The sequence below is a fragment of the Pan troglodytes genome, chromosome 10 (assembly GCF_028858775.2).
Source record: "Pan troglodytes isolate AG18354 chromosome 10, NHGRI_mPanTro3-v2.0_pri, whole genome shotgun sequence".
Classification (NCBI taxonomy): Eukaryota; Metazoa; Chordata; class Mammalia; order Primates; family Hominidae; genus Pan; species Pan troglodytes.
In genome coordinates this window covers 39,387,624-39,408,529 of record NC_072408.2, presented here as the reverse complement: position 1 = coordinate 39,408,529, position 20,906 = coordinate 39,387,624, and the positions used below count along the sequence as shown (strand labels likewise).

The 20,906-nt window shown below is 45.8% G+C and overlaps 2 protein-coding genes across 55 annotated transcripts in view; one reads left to right on the top strand and one right to left on the bottom strand.

Moving 5' to 3' along the window:
- The window catches only part of RBMS2 (RNA binding motif single stranded interacting protein 2), a 94,544-nt gene extending 84,849 nt beyond the window's left edge, over positions 1–9,695 (top strand). The window contains exon 13 of one of the 5 annotated variants that reach the window (XM_009425104.4): positions 9,022–9,695. In XM_009425104.4, the coding sequence (XP_009423379.1) occupies positions 9,022–9,054 (33 nt within the window). In that variant the 3' untranslated portion in view covers positions 9,055–9,695. The remainder of the gene's footprint in view (positions 1–9,021) is intronic. The other 4 variants (XM_054663171.2, XM_054663170.2, XM_054663168.2 and 1 more) reach the window with 4 other exon arrangements.
- BAZ2A (bromodomain adjacent to zinc finger domain 2A) overlaps positions 1–20,906 on the bottom strand; it is a 40,931-nt gene that overhangs the window by 8,875 nt on the left and 11,150 nt on the right. For 26 of the 50 annotated variants that reach the window (XM_063786508.1, XM_063786516.1, XM_063786521.1 and 23 more), the window contains 13 exons: positions 12,525–12,662; positions 10,140–10,733; positions 9,078–9,263; positions 8,139–8,357; positions 6,898–7,371; positions 6,698–6,758; positions 5,534–5,642; positions 5,239–5,340; positions 4,861–5,071; positions 1,777–1,877; positions 1,394–1,459; positions 977–1,210; positions 220–474 (listed from right to left, as the gene is read on the bottom strand). In XM_063786508.1, coding sequence (XP_063642578.1) covers positions 220–474; positions 977–1,210; positions 1,394–1,459; positions 1,777–1,877; positions 4,861–5,071; positions 5,239–5,340; positions 5,534–5,642; positions 6,698–6,758; positions 6,898–7,371; positions 8,139–8,357; positions 9,078–9,263; positions 10,140–10,733; positions 12,525–12,660 — 2,748 coding nt within the window. In that variant the 5' untranslated portion in view covers positions 12,661–12,662. Of the gene's footprint in view, positions 1–219; positions 475–976; positions 1,211–1,393; positions 1,460–1,776; positions 1,878–4,860; positions 5,072–5,238; positions 5,341–5,533; positions 5,643–6,697; positions 6,759–6,897; positions 7,372–8,138; positions 8,358–9,077; positions 9,264–10,139; positions 10,734–12,524; positions 12,663–16,246; positions 16,431–20,906 lie in introns of those variants that run through there. The other 24 variants (XM_063786535.1, XM_063786495.1, XM_063786501.1 and 21 more) reach the window with 4 other exon arrangements.

Here is a 20,906-nt window from a genome sequence, read left to right as displayed (position 1 = left end):
GGGTGAATGTGCAAGAGGAAAATACATCAGAAGAGAACTATGGGGGTTAAGACAGAATACGAAAGAAGACCACAAAAGAAAAGGAAAAAATAAAGAAAAATAAAATAAGGAGAGGAGTCAGGAAGAAAAAGAAATGGAAAAATATAAGGAAAAGAGAAACACTAAGTAGTTACATCTCCTTTACTTGTCCTGGTTACTTTGGGAGGGACTTGCACTCACCTGACAGTAGGAGGGCAAGCCAGGATCATGGAGTGCAGCCTTCAGCAGCCTGACCAGCAGGTCTTGCACCTCACCCAAGCTGTCACCTTGACACAGGAGTCCCTCCTGCAGGACCCCCAGGCTAGGCACATCTTTGGCAGGATCAAAGCCCAGCACCTTGCCAAAGCTATGCAGGAACTCCACAATGGTCAAGCAGTCTGAGAAGGCTCCACTGGGCAATGTCAGACCAGGGACTCGTGAGAAGTCAGGCAGGGGCTAGAGAGAGAAAAGTGAGTAGGGAGTTCTGTTAAACATAACAGAATATGACAATTTGCATGTCTACAAGAGGTTCTTCCTTTAATCTTTATGTAATTTTTTTTTTTTTGAGATAGGGTCTCACTCTGTCACCCAAGCTGGAGTGCAGTGGCATGATCTCTGCTTACTGCAGCCTCGACCTCCTAAGCCCAGGCAATTCTCCCACCTCAGTCTCCCAAATAGCTGGGACTACAGGTACATGCCACCACACCCAGCTAATTTTCGTATTTTTTGTAGAGATGAGGTCTCGCCATGTTGCCCAGGCTGGTCTTGAACTGCTGGGCTCAAGCGATCTGCCCGCCTTGGCCTCCCAAAGTGCTGGGATTACAGGTGTGAGCCATGGCACCCGGCCTTCCTTTAATCTTTAATGGAAATGTCTCTCCCATTGCAGAAGTCCGTTTTTTTTTTTTTTAAAGGAAAGTCTTCCCAACTGACCCAGGAACTGTTACTCTCTCCTCACTACCTGGTGGTCAGTCAGACACATATCCTCTGTCGGCTTCTTCATTTCCTCCAAGATCATCTGCTGCCTCTGCCGTTCCTCTAAGCGCCTCTGTGTGGCCAGGGTCTTATCTGCTTTACAGGCTGGCTTGGCTTTGGTCACCTCCTCCTTTTCCTTCATTTTTACCTTCTCCTTCTTTTCCCTCTTGACTTTTTCCTTCAGTTTTTCCTGCTTTGTCTTTCCTTTTTCTTTCTCAGCCTACCCAAGGAAGAGAGGAACCAAGACTGCCATAAAGATATCAGTTACTATCCTTCCCTGGTCCCAGTCCTCCCAACCTCACAGCCCAGAAATCTCACTATAAAACAAGACTGATGTACATGTCTTGCAAAATCAGTTTAGTGGCTTCGAAATTATACTTGGCAAGTTCGTACATGTACCTACCTTGGATTTCTTCTTAGCTTCCTTCTGCTTTAAGCTCTTGGTCTCTTGTTTCCGCTTATTTCTGGCCTGTAAACCATAAGGGAAGTCATTTCTCCTCAAACTCTGAAAGCATCTCTGCTTGGGCTAGGATTCAAAAACAGACAAGGGTGCTGGGGAGGAGAGGTGAGAGATGGAATGAGGGGTTGGCAATGGATTAATTCTCTCACCCTAGAGATGCCCACGTTATTTTTGAACAAACCCAATTCTCTAAATCAAGCGCAAGAAATTTCAGGGTAATGAAGATATGCTGCTACACAGGGAGTGACGGATGTGGGAAATGAAAATAAAAGATGAAGTAAGTTGTAGGAAAAATTAACCTGTTTCATCTCTCTGATGTCCCTCACCTGCCCTTGGATAGTAGTCTGACACTCTCCCCGTTGAACCTTCTGCCTCATCTTCTTCTTGCTTTTAGCAATCTTTGCTTTATCCTCCTCATTCAGTGTTTCTGTGAGAGCAGAAAGAAAAATGAAACAAGTGAGGCAGGAAGGCAGTTCTCTAGCATCCAGGGCAACACATGCCCGTCTCAAAGCTGGCCTCCCAAGCAGCTCCCTGAAGAATCTAGAGTAGCTTTTTTTTTTTTTTTTAAGTATACATAATAAAACATTGGGGGAAAAAATGTAGGAGAGGCACCTGCTATGGGGGTGGCACAAAGAACTCAAATGACATCTCCTGCCCAGAAGCACCAGCCCCTGGCTCCAATCAGACTGCTTTAGAAGGTGTCCTGCTGATAGAAAAGAGGCCACAATGGCAGAGTAGCCTTGGAGCCAATCTCTCTCCCAGGATACCTGACAAGAGCAGAAACCCACGGACTGATTTTAGAGCAGAAAGCAGAGAAAGGATACAGCAAGCCAAACTGCCAGGGAAAGAGGGTAGTAGTTAGAAGCACTGATTAACCAAGGGTGTGCCAGAAAAAAGGCCCACACAGTGGACACCTCAAAAGAATCACTGACATAGTTATTGATCATGCTCAGCTCCATGTCTTGCTTCACTAAAAGTTCTGAATTTCTTTCTTTCGGGAAGACTTGTGGAAGTATAATTCTGCAAACAAGAGTATTTCATAATTGATGTTTCTGACATGACTATATATACATATATATTTTTTTTGACACGGAATCTCACTCTGTCACCCAGGCTGAAGTGCAATGGCGCAATCTCAGCTCACTGCAATCTCCACCTCCCAGGTTCAAGCGATTCTCCTGCCTCAGCCTCCCCAGTAGCTGGGACTACAGGCGCGTGCCACCACGCCCAGTTAATTTTTAGTATTTTTAGTACAAGCGGAGTTTCACCGTTTTAGCCATGACGGTCTTGATTGCCTGACCTCATGATCCGCTGGTCTCAGCCTCTCAAAGAGCTGGGATTACAGCCGTGAGCCACCGTGCCTGGCCCTGATATGACAATATTTATTATTTTGTTTCTGGTATAGAAACGCCACCACATGTCTACGTGACAACCCTCTAAGACAGATATTATGGGCAGATGAACTACCTAAGGCTTTGATTAAAATATGAGACTTAGCTGGGTGCAGTGGCTCACACCTGTAATCCCAGCACTTTGGGAGGCTGAAGCAGACGGATCACCTGAGGTCAGGAGTTCGAGACCAGCCTGACCAACATGGAGAAACCTCATCTCTACTAAAAATACAAAATTAGCTGGGCGTGGTGGCATATGCCTGTAATCCCAGCTACTCTGGAGGCTGAGGCAGGAGAATCGCTTAAACCTGGGAGGTTGTGGTGAGCCAAGATCGCGCCATTGCACTCCAGCCTGGGCAACAAGAGCAAAACTCCATCTCAAAAAAAAAAAAAAAAAAGGGGCCAGGCGTGGGGGCTACACCTGTAATCCCAGCACTTTGAGAGGCCGAGGTGGGCGGATCACGAGGTCAGGAGATCGAGACCATCCTGGCTAACACGGTGAAACCCCGTCTCTACTAAAAATACAAAAAATTAGCCAGGTGTGGTGGCGTGCACCTGTAGTCCCAGCTACTCGGGAGGCCGAGGCAGGAGAATGGGGTGAATCCAGGAGGCAGAGCTTGTAGTGAGCCAAGATTGTGCCACTGCACTCCATCCTGGGTGACAGAGTAAGACTCTGTCTCAAAAAAAAAAACAAAATGAGACTTGTTCTAGGTCATTTGGTTGAAACATGACACGGCTAGATGTCTGAGTGAAAATCAAAAGACTAAGTTTTTTCACACTACACCAGGGTAAACGCACTATTTACTGAAAAATGTAGGTATTTCTCACCCGTCCATCCACTAAAACAGTGCCTATTATTATTATTATATTATTATTTTGAGATGGAGTTTCACTCGTTGCCCAGGCTGGAGTGCAATGGTGTGATCTCAGCTCACCGCAACCTCTGCCTCCCGGGTTCAAGCCATTCTCCTGCCTCAGCCTCCCGAGTAGCTGGGATTACAGGCATGCGCCACCATGCCTGGCTAATTTTGTATTTATAGTAGAGACAGGGTTTCTTCATGTTGGTCAGGCTGGTCTTGAACTCCCGACCTCAGGTGATCTGCCCTCCTCAGTCTCCCAAAGTGGTGGGATTACAGGCGTGAGCCACCGTGCCTGGCTTTTTTTTTTTTTTTTTTTGAGACAGAGTCTAGCTCTATCACCAAGCTGGAGTGCAGTGGCGCAATCTCAGCTCACTGAAACCTCCACCTCCCAGGTTCAAGCTATTCTCCTGCCTCAGCCTCCCAAGTAGGTGGGACTACAGGCACACACCACCACACCCAGCTAATTTTTTGTTTTGTATTTTTAGTAGAGACGGGGTTTTACCATGTTCGCCAGGATGGTCTCAATCTCTTGACCTCACGATCCGCCCGCCTTGGCCTTCTGAAGTGCTGGGATTACAGGTGTGAGACACTGTGCCCGGCCTATTATTTTTTTTAGAAACAGGGCCTTGCTCTGTTGCCCAGGTTGGAATGCAATAACACAACTGAAGTTTACTGTAGCCTCCAAACTCCTGGGCTCAAGTGATCCTCTGCTGCCTGCCTCAGCCTCCTGGGTAACTGGGATTATTAAGCACACACCACCATGCCTGGCTCCCAATTATCTTTTGAATTCAGATGTGAATTCTGAACCTCCATGATAGTAGAAATGGGTAAGGTAAAAGGGTACAACTGAACCAGTATATGATAAGGAGCTAAAAGATGGAAAGAAAGGGCAAGAAAGTCCTCTCCTCTGGGCTAAACACACCTGGGGGCAGCCCAAGGTTTCACTGGTAACAGCAACTCAAGAAAGAGCGTGGCTGGAAAAGTAGTATTCCCAAGCGCTGGGACTAGGATGCTGGATTCCAAGGAGAAGCTGATTCAGATTCATTCTTCCCAGATAATGTTAGTCACACTCCTGGGAAATCCAGGTATTAGCAATTCATCAACATTTTAGATACCTCATGGAGGGAGCAGAATCCCAAAGTAAGAAATACCACTGTACCTTGGGCCTCCAGTTTCTTCAGGGGGCGGTTGTCTGTCTTGTTCAATAGCTCAGTGATTTTGACCTTAGGTGGCCGACCTCGACCCCGTTTCACCTTGGGGACTTCCTTAGTCTTAGCCTTCTCAGTGTTTCGAGGTCGACCCCGTTTGCCAGTAATTGCCTGAATCCTCGACGGGATCTCCTCTGCTGAGAGCTGCACCCACTGCAAGCCCTAAGGTAGCAAGGGAGACTGTTACAGTGGTAAGGAATCAGTGCAGGCCACGAGGCCCTTGGAACCATTCAATGCCCCAGAACCTTCAAACCCCACGAGAGGAAGCTGCAGCTTGTCCACCAACTCTTCCTCAGGGACAAAAGCATATTTAACCCTTGGGTCTGCACCTCTGGCGTGTCTCTTTCTTCAAAGAAGTCTCCAACAGGCATACGGGGACTGAAGCTGAAGTGCTCACGGCGGACACTGTGTACCACGTTGCGGCTCAGGTACTAAGAGGAGGAAGTAAAGTAACATTAATAAAGTTGGATCCTACCATGTCTTTGGCCAGCAAAGGCACAAGCAGAACAGGCCCAGAGCAGACAATGCCAGCCTGTTGTCACTGAGCCCAAGAACGGAGTCTAGGGCAGTGGAAAGGAGTCCACTGAGCCCAAGAAAGCAGTCCTTTAAAAAAAGCTACATTACCTTGATCACTTCTGGAAATTGCTTCATCCTCTTCCCACAGGGGCCATAATACCAGGTCTCCCCCTGCCATCGGTGGCTGCCCTTCTTGATGCGCACCTCTCTCCGCCACCTGCCAGAGAAGCACATGGGCCCTGCCGCCAGGTCACACCCCTGCCCACTCCCATGCCACCTAAGCGCAAAGCCCTCTGAGCAGATAGCCCTCGCCACATTTGTATCTCTAGAACTGCATGCAGATGCAAAAGCACCAAGAGAGATAAGCTTGGCTAGAAGGCTGACTTGAGCTCCAGCAAATACATCAAGGCCCTTAGGAAAAAAGCAATACGCCAAACTGCACAAGCTCAGAGAGATCTCCATCCCTCCTTTACAAAATCAGTGAGATAAGCTGCCAGAAACCCCTCCCTGAGCCATTCAGGGCAGTTACTGGATTTCCAGTAAAGAGGATAAAGACCTAAGGGGAATAAAGACAGAAGACAAAGGGCAGGGAGGCAAGCAGAAAAATAAATTTGCTGCTGATTCCATGAAAAGACTCAATATGCCAGGGTTTAGTTAGGAACTCTGTGTTCTGAGCAGAACACAGAGTTAGTCAGAGTTAGTTCTAAGACTAACTCTAATCTTTCTCTCAAAATTTTAAGCAGTACTCAGACTTGGTGACCACAAGTAGCCTTGAGGGGCAGGGGTGGGGAAGATCCAGGAAGGCAGTTATTTCCACAAGGCCCTGGTGTCAGCTAGTTTGTTCATTTTGGTCATGTACTGTTCCTGCCCTTACCTCTCCTAAGAGCATTAAAACAACAAAACCACCTCAATTCATTAGTACTAAGTCACTCCTCATTCATTACTATCCCTTGTCCACAGAAATAGGACAAGCCAGCTGGTTTGGATGTGAGCCCTAGGGTTTGGAAAAGATAATAGCTGGAGCTCCTTGGGCAAAATTGAGTCACTACAAGATGAAGAAAGAATAGGTGATGGAAGACAGACCTTGAGAGAAGAAGGAAAACCTAGGAGTCTCATGCCAAGAAACATTATCACTGCAGATAACTGTCCTGTAATCTACTCTTGTCTGGCCCATTCCTCCCCCACCTCAGAGGAAAAGAGGCATTCCCTTCTTTCTAGAGTTGTGCATTAAACTTGTCAAGGTCAATAAATGTAGCAAACTAGAGCATTTACCCATGTTGGAGGGGAAGACGAACTTCTTCTGGGGTAGCAATACGTCTCCTCATGACATCACCTTGGGAGGAAGGGATACCCAAGTTAAGAGTTCAAGCAAAATATTTAAACAATAGGCCAATAGGGAAAGGCTAACTACAACATGGGAGAGAAAAGTTTCTTGGAACCAGACAGGGATAGAATAGAATCTGGATACTCACCACTACCAGAAGCAGTGAGTCCTTCTCCAGTGATCTCTTCCAGGTCAGCAGTGGTTTCTAGAAAGCTGCTGACATCCTTATTTGCTGGGGAGGCTGTTGGAAAGGCAGCTGCTGGGGAAGTTACGGGAGAGGCTTTTGGGGATGTCACTGAAGCTGTCAAGGGGACTTCTGAGGAGACTGCTGGGAGGACTGCTGAGGAAGCTGGAGAGACCACTGAGAAGACTGCTGGAGAGACAACTGTAGAAGCTGCGGGACAAACTTCTGGAGAGATTTCTGGGGAGGCTGCTGGAGAAACCACTAGGGAGACTGCTGGGGAGGTTGTTGGCGAGACTGCTGGTGAGGTTGCTGGATGTAGCTGAATAGTGGATGACTGATCAGGAGCTGGCTGGGTCAGGGATGGTGGGAAGTCTGAAGATTGAGTTTCCATTTCTTCCTGTTCAGCATCACTACCATTATTCAGGTCAAAGCTGTTATCTAGAATCCAAAGGGACAGGATAGGCTTTAAAAAAAAAAAGGCATCACATAAAACAAGAGAATCTACTCAGTCAACCCTGGACCAAGCTAAACAGGGTTACTTCAAGGGGTCTTCCCTAGGGTTGGAAAAAGAAGTAGCTTTTTCTCCCAACCAATCATGAGGATTAAAGGGTAAAGTTGCTACAGATGTCATTGTGTGAAGAAATACCTTTTACCTGGTGCCAATAAAGCTTCTAGCCTCCTTCTCCCTACAAATTCCAAGTCTCACAAGTTCTTCAAAGCAGAGGGCACAGGTCAGAGTATAGCAGCCTATGCCTCTTTTAGTTCCACCATACACTATCCCATAGTCCCTCAGATCCCAGCAAGGTGCTCTTGCTTTCCTACTTTTTTTCTGAGACGGAGTCTTGCTCTGTTGCCCAGGTTGGAGTGCAACGACACAATCTCAGCTCACTGCAACCTCTGCCTCCTGGGGCCAAGCGATTCTCCTGCCTCAGCCTCCTGGGTAGCTGGGATTACAGGCACGTGCCAACACACCTGGCTAATTTTTGTATTTTTAGTAGAGGCGGGGTTTCACCATGTTGGCCAGGTGGTCTCAAACTCCTGATCTCAGGTGATCCGCCCGCCTCAGCCTCCCGAAGTGCTGAGATTACAGGCGTGAGCCACTGCGCCCAGCCAGATTTCCCACTCTTAAGGCCCTAACTATGAAACTTATTCTCTCATCTTTTCTCAGGTAAAGGTCTTTCTTTGTCCTACCTACCCTCACTTACCTTGCAGGACAGACTCCCCTAGGACAGGTGGAGAGGTGGGACTGGCAAAGATAGAGGCTGATGTTTGACTATCATCTGCCAGGAGACTGAAGGCAGTAGCATTATTGAGGGAAGGGCAATCAAGGGCAGAAATCACAGGGCTGTCCTCAAGAGGCAGCTTGTCCTCTGCACCCATCAGCTCCGTGTCATCAATACCATATAGTCCTCCACTCACTGGCTCTGTTCACAAGGGTAGAAAAATCAGAGCAGGATAATGAGAAAAAAATCAGAAAGCAAGATTTAAGAAACATTGGTCAGAAAACATCCAATTCTAGTTCCCACAATGTGAAGATTCTTCCCAATATTAAGTTAGGTAACAAGTAAAGCCTTCTCCCTGAAAGAGTAGTCATGAGACTATAGGGATCATAAAAGTTTGAGGGGAGGCCGAGGCAGAAGAATTGCTTGAGGCCAGGAGTTCAAGACCAGCCCGGACAACATAGCAAGACCTCATCTCTACAAGGTGAAAATGAAAGGAAAGGCATTGGTGGTATTATCTACCCAGAGACCTATGCAAAATTCTAGGATTTATCATAAAATATGTCTTTCTTGTACTTCAGTGGAGTAAAAGGTAACTGCTCACTGACAAATGTCTTCTTCCTAGTTTGTTAGAACCCAGAAAGATCAACTGTGTGGTAATAAGTCCCTATCCAGTGAATTATTACAGCCCAGAGCTCTTGGCCAAAAGGAATACTGGGAAAGAACCTGGGACATGAACCAATTCAGCTCAGAATTCAGTTAGTGCACCAAGTCCTGTGGCATGTAACTGTGGTCTGCCTTAGGCCTACCTGGAAGCCCCAGTGCCCCTGATTGCCTAATACTTTTCCCATTTTACTGTCTCTTTCAGGTAAAGTTTGGCTACTCTGCATGGATAAGTTAAAGGGACATAGCCTCCAAACCTACCTGGTGCCAGAGAGTTGAAGGGCTCCAGAGAGTCTTCACTGAGGATTGGAGTGTCTTCCAGTTGATCAGGAAGATGTGAAGGATCATCTAAACAGCTCACTGTGGGGTCAGGGACCAGGACTGAGACCTCTTGGTGTAACGATTCCACAGAAGGGACAGAGCCATTGTAGCCACACATCTTCAGTTCTAGGAAATCCCAGGAGAGACCAAAAGTCAAAATCAGTGCCTTATATTGGTTCATTTAGCTATACTAGGCAGTCAATCTTTGCTAGAAGGATGTTCATTCATTCAACATTTATTGCGGCCAGTTCATTGCTGGGAACCGATCACATCAAGATACTCTGAGCAGAGATGTGCTGGTAAAATCAATCCTACAGCAGGCAAAGAGAGGAAAAGAGAGTGGGGTCTGATACAACATCTCTATCATGTTCTCAGATATCTCCTCCATCCATTGGGAAATGAGAAAACATCCTGTAATTTTACAGAGTGGTGGTTACCCTTGTACCAGGAATCAACTGGAAGCTAAGCTTTTATCTATTTTGAGGGAAAAGATGAGAGGGGCTGTCACATGTACTAATGCTAAACAACAACAAAAAAGGAAACTAAGTAGACAAATAATGATATGCTCTGCCTGGTTCCTTCCCTCCTTCGCATGCCAATCACTACATTGGGCTCAGACGACTTTAGCAGCCAGTCTGATCCTGCCACAGTCAGTTAAAACAGCCTCAATGCCCGCTGCTAGACCCTAACCACTCCGTGTATTTTGAAAGAAGCCTTTCTTGATGCAGGGTGTCTGTTGGGGCTGTTTCGGGCTCGCCCACCTGCCCTCTCCAGGCCAGAAGCTCTGCATGAGCTTGAAATAATTTGCACTCCCACTCGCGAGCTGGTGCTGCTGCCACAAAAACACCAGCCACTTGGCTCTGCTAATTGCTAATCACCAACATGCAAATCAGCCTCCACTGCAGAGAGCTGGAAAGACAAGTTTTTCTCACCTCAAAAAGCCACTATCCCCCCCGAGCTCCATTTTTCCTTTCCCCACCCAGTTCACCAACCCAGTTATACCTGGCTGCTCTTCTTCCAGCTCCAAGCTGCCTACCAAGCCAGTGCCATTCTCTGCCACAACTGAAGTCATCTCCTTTTCTGCTGCCTCATCAGGATGGATACCACTGCCTACCTCCTGGGAGGGTGCAAAGGTTTGAATGCTAGATCCCAACATAGGAGAAGTCTGTGGGGAGGTGAAAAAACTAGGGGGTCCATTGGGCATCACCTCAAAATTCTGGTCAGGAAAGGAATCATACAGTTCTTGTGAATCAAAGTTAAGCCCCATGGGACTCTGGGTACCGTTGGCCCAGAACTCTTGGCTCCCAGCCCGAAGGTTAGTGTTATGACTTGGGGATGAAGGTTGCCGGCTGCCCCCAAGGATGCCGTTGAGTGGGTATTGTCCCCCCGAGAACTGGGAGAGAAGGGGTGGGTCCTTGAGGTTGCTGCCAGGATTGGCAGATGGGTACTGTGAGTAGTTCCAGAGACAGTCGTAGGCCACGCTGGGGTGATGGAGGTGTGAGGTGCTGGAGGAGTGGGGAGCAGAGTTCAAAATCCCTGAAGTAGTAGTGTGAGATACAGTAGATAAGCCATTAACATTCACATCCCCATTCAAACCTGGCAGAGAAAGAAAGAAAAGGTCAGTTACAGATATGTAGGCAAGCAACTTTACCAAAACAAACTCAAAGTAATAGCACTGACTAGAAAAAGACATGGTAAAGGGAAGGGGGATTCCTCCCCTGCTATATTTAGTTTTTGGGTCTCTGGAGAACACCAAGCCCAGAGGCTCCTGGATGTAGGTTTAGCAACTGCTGCTGAGGCTGAGTAGGGGGCTAGAGAGCTCTCCAGGCCTACCATGAGAGCCACCAGCAGAGCTGGTTGCTGCTGCTTACTGCTGGCTTTTTTTTGGTTTATTTTTTGTTTGTTTGTTTTGAGACGGAATCTTGCTATGTCACCAGGCTGGAGTTCAGTGGTGCAATCTCGACCCACTGCAACCTCTGCCTCCCTGGTTCAAGTGATTCTCCTGCCTCAGCCTCCTGAGTAGCTGGGACTACAGGTGCCCATCACCACGCCCGGCTAATTTTTGTATTTTCAGTAGAGACGGGGTTTTACCGTGTTGGCCAGGATGGTCTCATCTCTTGACCTCGTGATCCACCTGCCTCGGCCTCCCAAAGTGCTGGGATTACAGGCGTGAGCCACCACGCCTGGCCTTTTCTTTTGTTTTTAATTAAATGAAACTGTTTGCAGACTCCCTACAGTGACTTGCATTCTGCCCTACTCTCATTCCCTAGGGGATTTCTTCCCTTGGAGGGGTATGACTGAATTCGCTAGGGGCCCCCTTTCCCCAGTGCCTATTTGGCCCCACAGTGGTACCAAAAGGAACAACCTCCACCTCACTGGCACATGCAGATCCAGCACTTTGTGCTGGGCTAAAAATAGAATTTGCAGTCACCACAGCGACAAGAACCCAGCTCAGAAGGCTGGGCTTGGCCCTTCCCTATAGGCATTGGAAGGTAATATGCCAGCTGAGGGGGTAGGGGGGGCACTTTGCATGCAGTGCTGTAGAATTCAGCTCTCAACATCAATGGCAACCTCTGGGATGGAGGACAATCAATCAAAAAGAACCAAGATATTAAGGAAGCTTGAGGGTAGGGTGGAATCCAATGAAATAAGGGAGCTTCTACCATCTGCAACCCTCTTCGAGAGGATCGGAGGGAGAAGTAGCAGTATTTTTCTGCTACAAGAAAGGAGGGAAGCATGTGGGCTTCTCTCTGCTTCCAAGTATAAAGGACTTGAAACCCAAGCAAGATTATAGAGGTACCTGGCGAGTCATGGTACAGAGCAACTGGTAAGCCAAAGCCAGGAAAAGACCCAATCCTGGCAGCAACACCTCCATATGGAATTATGAACTTCTCTCTGGGGAACTAGGTAAGCATTAAACTTTCCCTTGTCCCTACCTTCCATCCAAGGACAGAAGGTGGAATAAGTACTTCTAGCATCTGCCTTTCTCTGATGTACAAACTAAAAGGCAATAAATACACTGCAACCTTCATTCAACTCTCAGTCCTGGCCCAGTGTAGCTTCCCTAACCTCTAAAAACAGCTTCTTAGAAGGCTAGCACTTTATCTCTCTCATGGGTTATCAGCAGCAGTAGCCACTTCACTGCTCTGTCAGCAGCCAGGGGAACAGGGCTGACAGAAGAACAGGCTAAGATGAAAAAGCCAGTGGGTTTTTCTAATCTCTTCCAACCTTAAATCAATACAAAAAATGTTTCCAAAAAACCCTAGAACTTGTTCTTAGAAGTTGATTTCTCTCCAGCAGCAAAGTAGAGCAAAATATCCCCCCATGAATCTGCCCTAAAGGGATGATGCCCATTCCCTCCCCAGGCCAAGCAGCCCTCACACTCACTTTTCCCTTGCTGGGGGAAGTTCATGGGAGACCCGTTAGTGTAGAGGCCCTCCCCTGAGGAAGGAGAGGGTTTCAGTCCTGAGGCAGCAGGTGCAGGGGGAAGGCCAGTAAAGTTAAAATGGTCGTTTGCCTCCATTTCTGCAGGAGGGGAGAGAGAGGGAAAAAAAATACTGGCGGTTAAACAAGGTTATGTCACCTGGAATCTTCCAGGGGCAATGACCCCTCCCCTCCACCTACTTACCCTTCTCCTACCTAAGTACTGTGTGAGGGAAGGTACAAAATAAGAAAAGAGAAGGAGAAAATATGCCTCTAGCCTGAGCAATGACCCTATGAAAATAGTCTTTTAAAGCCAGCTTTGTAGATTAAAAAACAAAACAAGTTAGCGAGAAAAACCAAGATACAAACCTGGAGGAGTCTTCCCTCTGTGTAAGCCCCACTCAGCCCAGGCTACCCTTCTATATTAGATATTAGCCTCTACTGTACCACTTAACATTCTCCATCCTTTTGTTTTTATCCCCAAGGTAAAGTCTCCCTCCCAGGCCCACAAAAGGTTCTCAAAGCCATCTTTTTGACAGAAAAGCATATTTGATAAACACTCTTTGTTTCATTATTAAACTTGAGCTAAACATAATTTCTAATTATCCTATCCATAGCCCTAGATATCTCAAGATAGTAGTTACATTAGTAAAGGGATTTGAAAAGGAGAATACATTTCAGGAAGGTGATCATAATGGCAAACCTCGAATCATCCAGCAATACTTCTACTCTTTATGCTCCCCAAGAACACAGGTCAGAAAAATGTCAGCAATGGAAAATTGATTAAATATGAGGGTATCCCAAAAAATATTATTCTGTTATGTCTATTATGGTTATTTCCTAATGTTTTAGTTTTGTGGCTTAAATATAAAGAAACGGTCACAGGGAAAATAAAATAGCAAGATACTTATATTTGTAAAGTGCAATGGCTCATTGAGGTATGGCTAAAAAGTTTTTCACCCTTTCTGAATACTACTAAGAATGATGAGAAGCCCTTGATCAGAATGAATTTAACTTTGACAGAGGAAAGGAAAGAAAGCAAGCAGAAGCCAGAATTATTGGTAAACTCTAACATATCAATCGGATTCTTGTGATATCCTAGTGCATACCAACTTGATATGTGAGAAACATAATCTGTCTTGATACAGAAAAAGCAACTTCTTGAATTATGTTACTACATTTTAAAAAAGAGAAGAATTCAGGCCGGGTACAGTGGCTCACCTGAGGTCAGGAGTTCGAGACCAGCCTGACCAACATGGTAATACCCTGTCTCTACTAAAAATACAAAAATTAGCTGGGTGTGGTGGCAGGCACCTGTAATCCCAGCTACTCAGGAGGCTAAGGAAGGAGAATCGCTTGAACCCGCAAGGCAGAGGTTGCAATGAGCCGAAATTGCGCCATTGCACTCCAGCCTGGGCGACAAGAGTGAAACTCCAACTCAAAAAAAAAAGAATGAATACACTGGTTAAGTACATATATGATGAGGCCTGGCATAGTGGTTCACACCTATAATCCCAATACTTTGGAAGCCAAAGCAGGAGGACTATTTGAGGCTAAGAGTTTAAGACCAAGCTGGATAACATGGCGAGAACCGATCTCTACAAAACATTTAAAAAGTAGCAGGGTGTGAAGGCCAGGCGCGGTGGCTCACACCTGAAATCCCAGCACTTTGGGAGGCCGAGGCTGGCGGATCACCTGAGGTCAGGAGTTCAAGACCAGCCTGGCCAACATGGTGAAACCCTACCTCTACTAAAAAATACAAAAATTAGCCGGGCGTGGTGGCAGGCACCTGTAATCCCAGCTGCTCAGGAGGCTGAGGCAGGAGAATTGCTTGGACCTGGGAGACGGAGGTTGCAGTGAGCGGAGATCATGCCATTGCACTCCAGCCTGGGGGACAAGAGTGAGACTTCATCTCAAAAAAAAAAAAAAAAAAAAAAGTAGCAGGGTGTGGTGGGGCACACCTGTGGTCCTAGCTTACTCGAGAGGCTAAGGCAGAAGGATCACTTGAGCCCAGGAGGTCGAGGCTGCAGTGAACCATGATCATGCCACTGCACTCCAGCCTAGGTGACAGAGCATGACCCTGTCTCAAAAAAAAAAAAAAAAAAAAAAAGAAAAGAAAAGAATATATATGCCCACTGGCCAAAGTCTGCAAGAGTTACATTCATAAATATGCTACATTACTAAAATTAGACACCATTAGTATAAATGTGAATATAACATAAGTCTGAGCATGATATATAAACCCTGCATAGTATGTGGGAATTGTCTGTATCTTAATCAATTTTAACTGAAATTTTAAAAATAAAAATAGGCCAAGCATGGCGGCTCATGCCTGTAATCCTAGTGCTTCAGGAGGCTGAAGCAGGAAGATCACCTGAGGTCAGGAGATCAAGACCAGCTTGGGAAACATAGCAAGGCTCTGTCTCCACAAAAAATAAAAAAGTTAGCTGAGCATGGTGGTTCCTGCCTGTAGTCTCAGCTGCTCAGGAGGATGAGGCAGGAAGATTACTTGAGCCCAAAAGTGCAAGTCCAGCCTATGCACCATAGCAAGACCCCATCTCTAAAAACTAAAAGCAATTTGCATTTGTTGATTTAAGGGAAAGAGTTTTTAGGACTTACTTATCTCCCATATAGGATATCTCATCTTTAGTCTAAATAGGGGTGTCTAATCTTTTGGCTTCCCTGGACCACACTGGAAGAAGTGTCTTGGGCCACACATAAAATACACTAATGAGAGCTGATGAGCTTTAAAAAAAAAAAAAAAAAATCCCAAGAAAATCTCCATGTTATGTTTTAAGAAAGTTTACAAATTGGTATTGGGCCAGATTCAAAGTTGTCCTGGGTGGGTTGGACAAGCTTGCTCTAAATTAAGTAGCAGACCTAAACCTGCTATGCATCAGTGAAAAAATGGAGTCTTTATAGTGAAAAGACCCCAGGTTAGCCAGGCATGATGGTGAGCAGCTGCAGTCCCAGCTACTTGGGAGGCTGAGGCAGGAGGATTGTTTGAGCCTGGGAAGCAGAGATTGCAGTGAGCCAAGATCATGCCACTGCATTCCAGCCTGGGTGACAGAGCGAAACCCTGTCTCAAAAAAACAAAACAAAACAAAACAAACAAACAAACAAAACACACAGGGTCCTCCAGGATTTCTTTTTCTTTCTTTTTTTTTTTTTTTGAGACAGAGTTTCCCTCTTGTTGCCCATGCTGGGGTGCAAGGGTGTGATCTCGGCTCACTGCAACCTCCACCTCCCAGGTTCAAGCGATTCTCCTGCCTCAGCCTCCCCAGCAGCTGGGATTACAGGCACCCGCCAACACGCCCAGCTAATTTTTTATCTTTTTAGTAGAGACGGGGTTACACCATGTTGGCCAGGCTGGTCTTGAATTCCTGACCTCAAGTGATCGACCCACCGCGGCCTCCCAATGTGCTGGGATTACAGCCATGAGCCACTGCGCCCAGTCAGGATTTCCCTAGTATAGTTAACAGCTACTCCTCAGCAGTAGGGAGTCTGAAAGATAAGCATCATGAGATTAATAATCCTTCTGAAGTGCAAGAATTAAAGGAAAGTTCATTCCTTAGTCTCCAGTTAGGTTCCTTCCAAAGCTTATACCACAGAGCAAGGAGGACACTCTTCACTTCAGAAGTCCTGGAAATACTATGCCTAGAGGGCCAATTTCATCTGATCCTCACCTCTCCTCTCCCCAGTTTTTTGTACACCTCCCCTGGTGTAGAGGACACATGCAACTTCCATCCTATGTGCAGTGGACTATATCCTCCTCAATGATGGGTCACGGTTCATTTTTCCATTCTCTATTTGAATCCAAGAACAAAGTTGTGACCTCCTCTCTGCTGCTCTGGAAAAGCACAGCATATCCTGTTTTTGTAAATATTAATAACAACATGTCGATGGCTCACAGAAATCAGAGAATTAAAAAGAATGGGAAGTTATCTAGTATGTGAGATCAGTTTCTCCACCTGTCTCTTCTGAACTGTCATCAGAACCACAACCACTTCATTTACGAGAAGCTTCCTAGACACATAAAATTGTCTTTGTGCTATGCAATGTGGTCAGCACAATGTAGTGGGCTCTAGGTTCAAATCCCAACTCTACTATTTACTAGCTAGCTGTTTAACCTTGGACAAGTTACTTATACTTGCTGGGCCTAAGTTTCATCATCTGTAACAATTTTTGTACCCACTTTTAAGGACTGGTGAGGATGAAATGAGAAAATCTAAATTAGAGCCCCAGCACAGTGTCTGTCATCCAGCAAGCACTCCATAAACGTTAGTTTTTTTTTTTTCTTCTTGAGACAGAGTCTCACTCTGTCATCCAGAGTGGTGTGCAGTGGCATGATCATAGCTCACTGCAGCCTGGAACTCCTGGGCTCCAGTAATCCTCCTGCCTCAGCTTCCCAAGTAGCTAGGACTACAGGTGCTCACCACCACACCTGGCTAATTTTTAAATTTTTTTGTAGACACAGGGTCTCGCTATGTTGCCCATGATGGTCTCAAATTCCTGGCCTCAAGCAATTCTCTCACCTTGACCTCCCAAAGTGCTGGGATTACAGGCGTGAGCCACCTTACCAGGACTACATTAGTTACTATTATTAGACAAACAGTAAAAGACTGTGTAGTTTTCAAAAAGATAATCAGGCCTGGCCAGGTGCAGTGGTTCACGCCTGTAATCCCAGCACTTTGGGAGGCCAAGGTGGGTGGATCACCTAAAGTCAAGAGTTCGAAACCAGCCTGGCCAACATGGCGAAACCCCATCTCTATTAAAATTACAAAAAATTAGCTGGGTGTGGTGGCGGGCACCTGTAATCCCAGCTACTCAGGAGGCTGAGGCAGGAGAATTGCTTGAATCCAGGAGATGGAGGTTGCAGTGAGCTGAGATCGCACCATTGCACTCTAGCCTGGGTGACAGAGCAACACTCTATCTCCAAAAAAAAAGATAATCAGGTCTAAACGGTCTACATATAAAATAAATATAATTTAAAACTAGGGATGATCCAGCCAGACTTCCTTATATACAATTTGACTCCTGATTTCAGATGTCACTTAAATATGGGAATTAATTATGTCACAGTATGGGAATACGAAAAAAATGTGAACACCTCCTCTCAACAATAAACCTAGGTTTATTTCATTTTAACCTTCCTACTCAAGATGCTTTTCACAATAAGCTCTAAAGGTAAACTCTGTCCTCCCATCCAAGCTAGTAGGAACAGTAAAGCAAAGGAGAGCATCTCCCTTTGAACTAATAGGATTTTCGCCAAATGAGAAAAGAAATCAGCCAGTGCCCAACCCCTAGAGTAGCAGATGACTCTCATACCAGGAAGTACATTCATTCAAGCACCCAGCCCAGTCCCAGCTGTACATAAATGGATCTTTTAAGAGCTCCTATGTTTCATTTATAAGAGTAAGGGACATTGCCCTATAAGCTTGAAGCAATAAAGCCCTCCCCACAGGGCCGAATAGGTTGCTTTTCTCCCAGTTCCAATCAAAGAGCTGCTACTCTGTGGGCTTGTGACATGGTTTAATAGAAAAAGGCTGACAACACCAGGAGCAGTGGCTCGTGTAATCCCAGCACTTTGGGAGGCCGAGATGAGCGGATCACGAGGTCAAGAGATCAAGACCATCCTGGCTAACACGGTGAAACCCTGTCTCTACTAAAAATACAAAAAATTAGCCAGGCGTGGTGGCGGGCACCTGTAGTCCCACCTACTCGGGAGGCTGAGGCAGGAGAATGGCGTGAACCCGGGAGGTGGAGGTTGCAGTGAGCCGAGATCGCGCCACTGCACTCCAGTCTGGGCGACAGAGCGAGACTCCATCTCAAAAAAAAAAAGAAAAAGGCCGACAATGCACAAAGTGTTGAAATAAATATTATATATTTCAACACTGTTACAGGTGTCCTCCCTGACCAATTCTAACCCTCCAGCCTCTGAGGCTACCCCCCAGGACAACAAGACACATTAACACCCTCCAGCTGGATACTGCGGTGGTCCCTGCAGCTCTTGGGTTCATTCTTCTCATGTAGTACATCAAAATCTCACAAATGGGGTTGGGGGGTGAGAGAGATTTCAAATGTTTATCTTGACTAAACAGCAAAGGCAAATTCTAGAGTAAAAATCACACCACTACATTTTAGCTTTGTAATTGTGAACATCATGAAGGATATTTCTTAACTCTACACATCTCTGGATTACCCACCACACTCTAATACAGAGGTTCTCATCAGGGGCAATTCTGCCCCATAGGGGACATTTAGTAATCTCTGAAGGTATGTGCTACTGGCATCTAGTAAGCAGAAGCCAAAGATGCTGCTAGGCGTCCTTCAACAAACAGGACAGCGCCCCCCACAACGAAGATATTATCTGGCCCACGTTATCAATAGCGCCAAGGCTGAGAAACCCTGTTCTAATGTAAAAGCTGTCCCATTCCTGCCCCACACCTTGGGAAAGTTCCAAGTTTTCACTGTTCCCAGTTCCTGACACTGCAAATGAGGATGCTTTGGCTTTTGTATCTAAAAACCTCATCTCCCTGGCTAAGCCATGTTCCTCCACCAATAAGAGTTCCACGTAGGCTGGGAGAGGTGGCTCATGCCTATAACCTCAGCGGGATCACTTGAGGCCAGGAATTCAAGACTGGCCTGCGCAACACAGTGAGACCCTATCTCTACACCAAAAAAAAAAAAAAAAAAATTCCAAGTACCAAGCCACAGAATAAATATGCCCTCTTCTCCAGTCACGATAACCCATTCTGAGTGCCCTAGTAACAAGCTTCCCTTGAACTCTGACTCGGACAAACTATATCATATACTGACTGAGGCTCAAAATATCCATCCTCTCCTTAACTACCTTCCCTAGTCAGGACTCCAAGTGAGGCAGAACAAAGATAATGAAAGAAGGAAGATTATACTAAGAGGGGGCTACTCAAAACTGTCACGTCCAGGCTGTTCAGAAGAATTCAAAGATGACTGTTCTCTGTCCTTATTTCTTCTACATTATGTCGGTTCCACAGCATCAGTTGGATATAAGTTCCACCATTATATCCCCAGCACCTAATTTAGTGCTAAGTATACAAAAGAACCAAAGGAAATATTTGTTGAGTCCATGGACTGAAGAAATGAATGAGTAAATCTACCTTTTCTGCCACTACCAGCTTACTCATCCAATGAAGGTCATGGGCTTTGCTCTTACTATTTTCAGAGAACAACAACAACAAAAAACTCAGCTTCATTCTTCATAGAGATAAAAATTTCAAGAGAGAAGAAAGGCCTCAAATCTTGACGTACTTAAATAGCCATTCCTTGAAGAAAATAAGGCCTGAAAATAGGGAAGTACTGATAATGTAAAAAGCCAATAAATCAGCTAGGCATGGTGGCATATGCCTGTAGTGCCAGGTTCTCCAGAGGCTGAGGTGGGAGGATTATTTGAGTCCAGGACCTGGAGGCTGCAGTGGGCTATGATCGCACCACCGTTTTCAACCAAACAAAAAAATAAATAAACGTAAGCTCTGAATTAATAAAACATTCTACTTGGCTTAACTGAACACTCGAGGCATATAATAGGCTTTTATATATTTGTTAATTAAAGAAACTACAGGTTAAGTTTTCTGCCACATTTCCAGTCACTTTACTCTCAGAAGACCGGGAATGCCTCTGAAATTGCAGGACACTAAAAGCCACAGTCCAGAGGTTATATTAAGGTAATTTCCCTCTTTCAGCTCTGATTGTTTCTTAGAATTTCTTTCTTTCTTTTTTTTTTTTTTTGAGACAGTGTGGCTCTGTTGCCCAGGCTGGGGTGCAGTGGCACGATCTCTGCTCACTGCAACCTCCATCTCCCCGGTTCAAGCAATTCTCCTGCCTCAGCCTCCCAAGTAGCTGGGATTACAGGCGCCCACCATCACACCCAGCTAATTTTCATATTTTTAGTAGAGACAGGGTTTCACCATGTTGGTCAGGCTGGTCTTGAACTCCTGACTTCAGGTGATCCGCGCGCCTCAGCCTCCCAAAGTGCTGCGATTGCAGGCTGAGCCACCGTGCCCGGCCAGAATTTAAACTCCAACAGTAAAGGACTCTACCCTTTCCACCCCCAAATATGAGCTAAGCAGGCAGGTTAAGGACCCCATTCATGAGGCAGGTTACAGAGTCCAACCTCAAAAGACTAAAAGTAGGAAGACCATCTATCTCTTAAAAACTTCTTCCTTTCTTTGGTAAATTTTTGGCAAGATTACAGTATTTTAGTCTGCAAAATGCCCCCATAATAACTGTTCTCTTTAAAGAGGAGAAAAGACAAAACACTAAGCCAATGCTACTTTTACTGCTAGTGACAGTATCTTCAAAGTATCA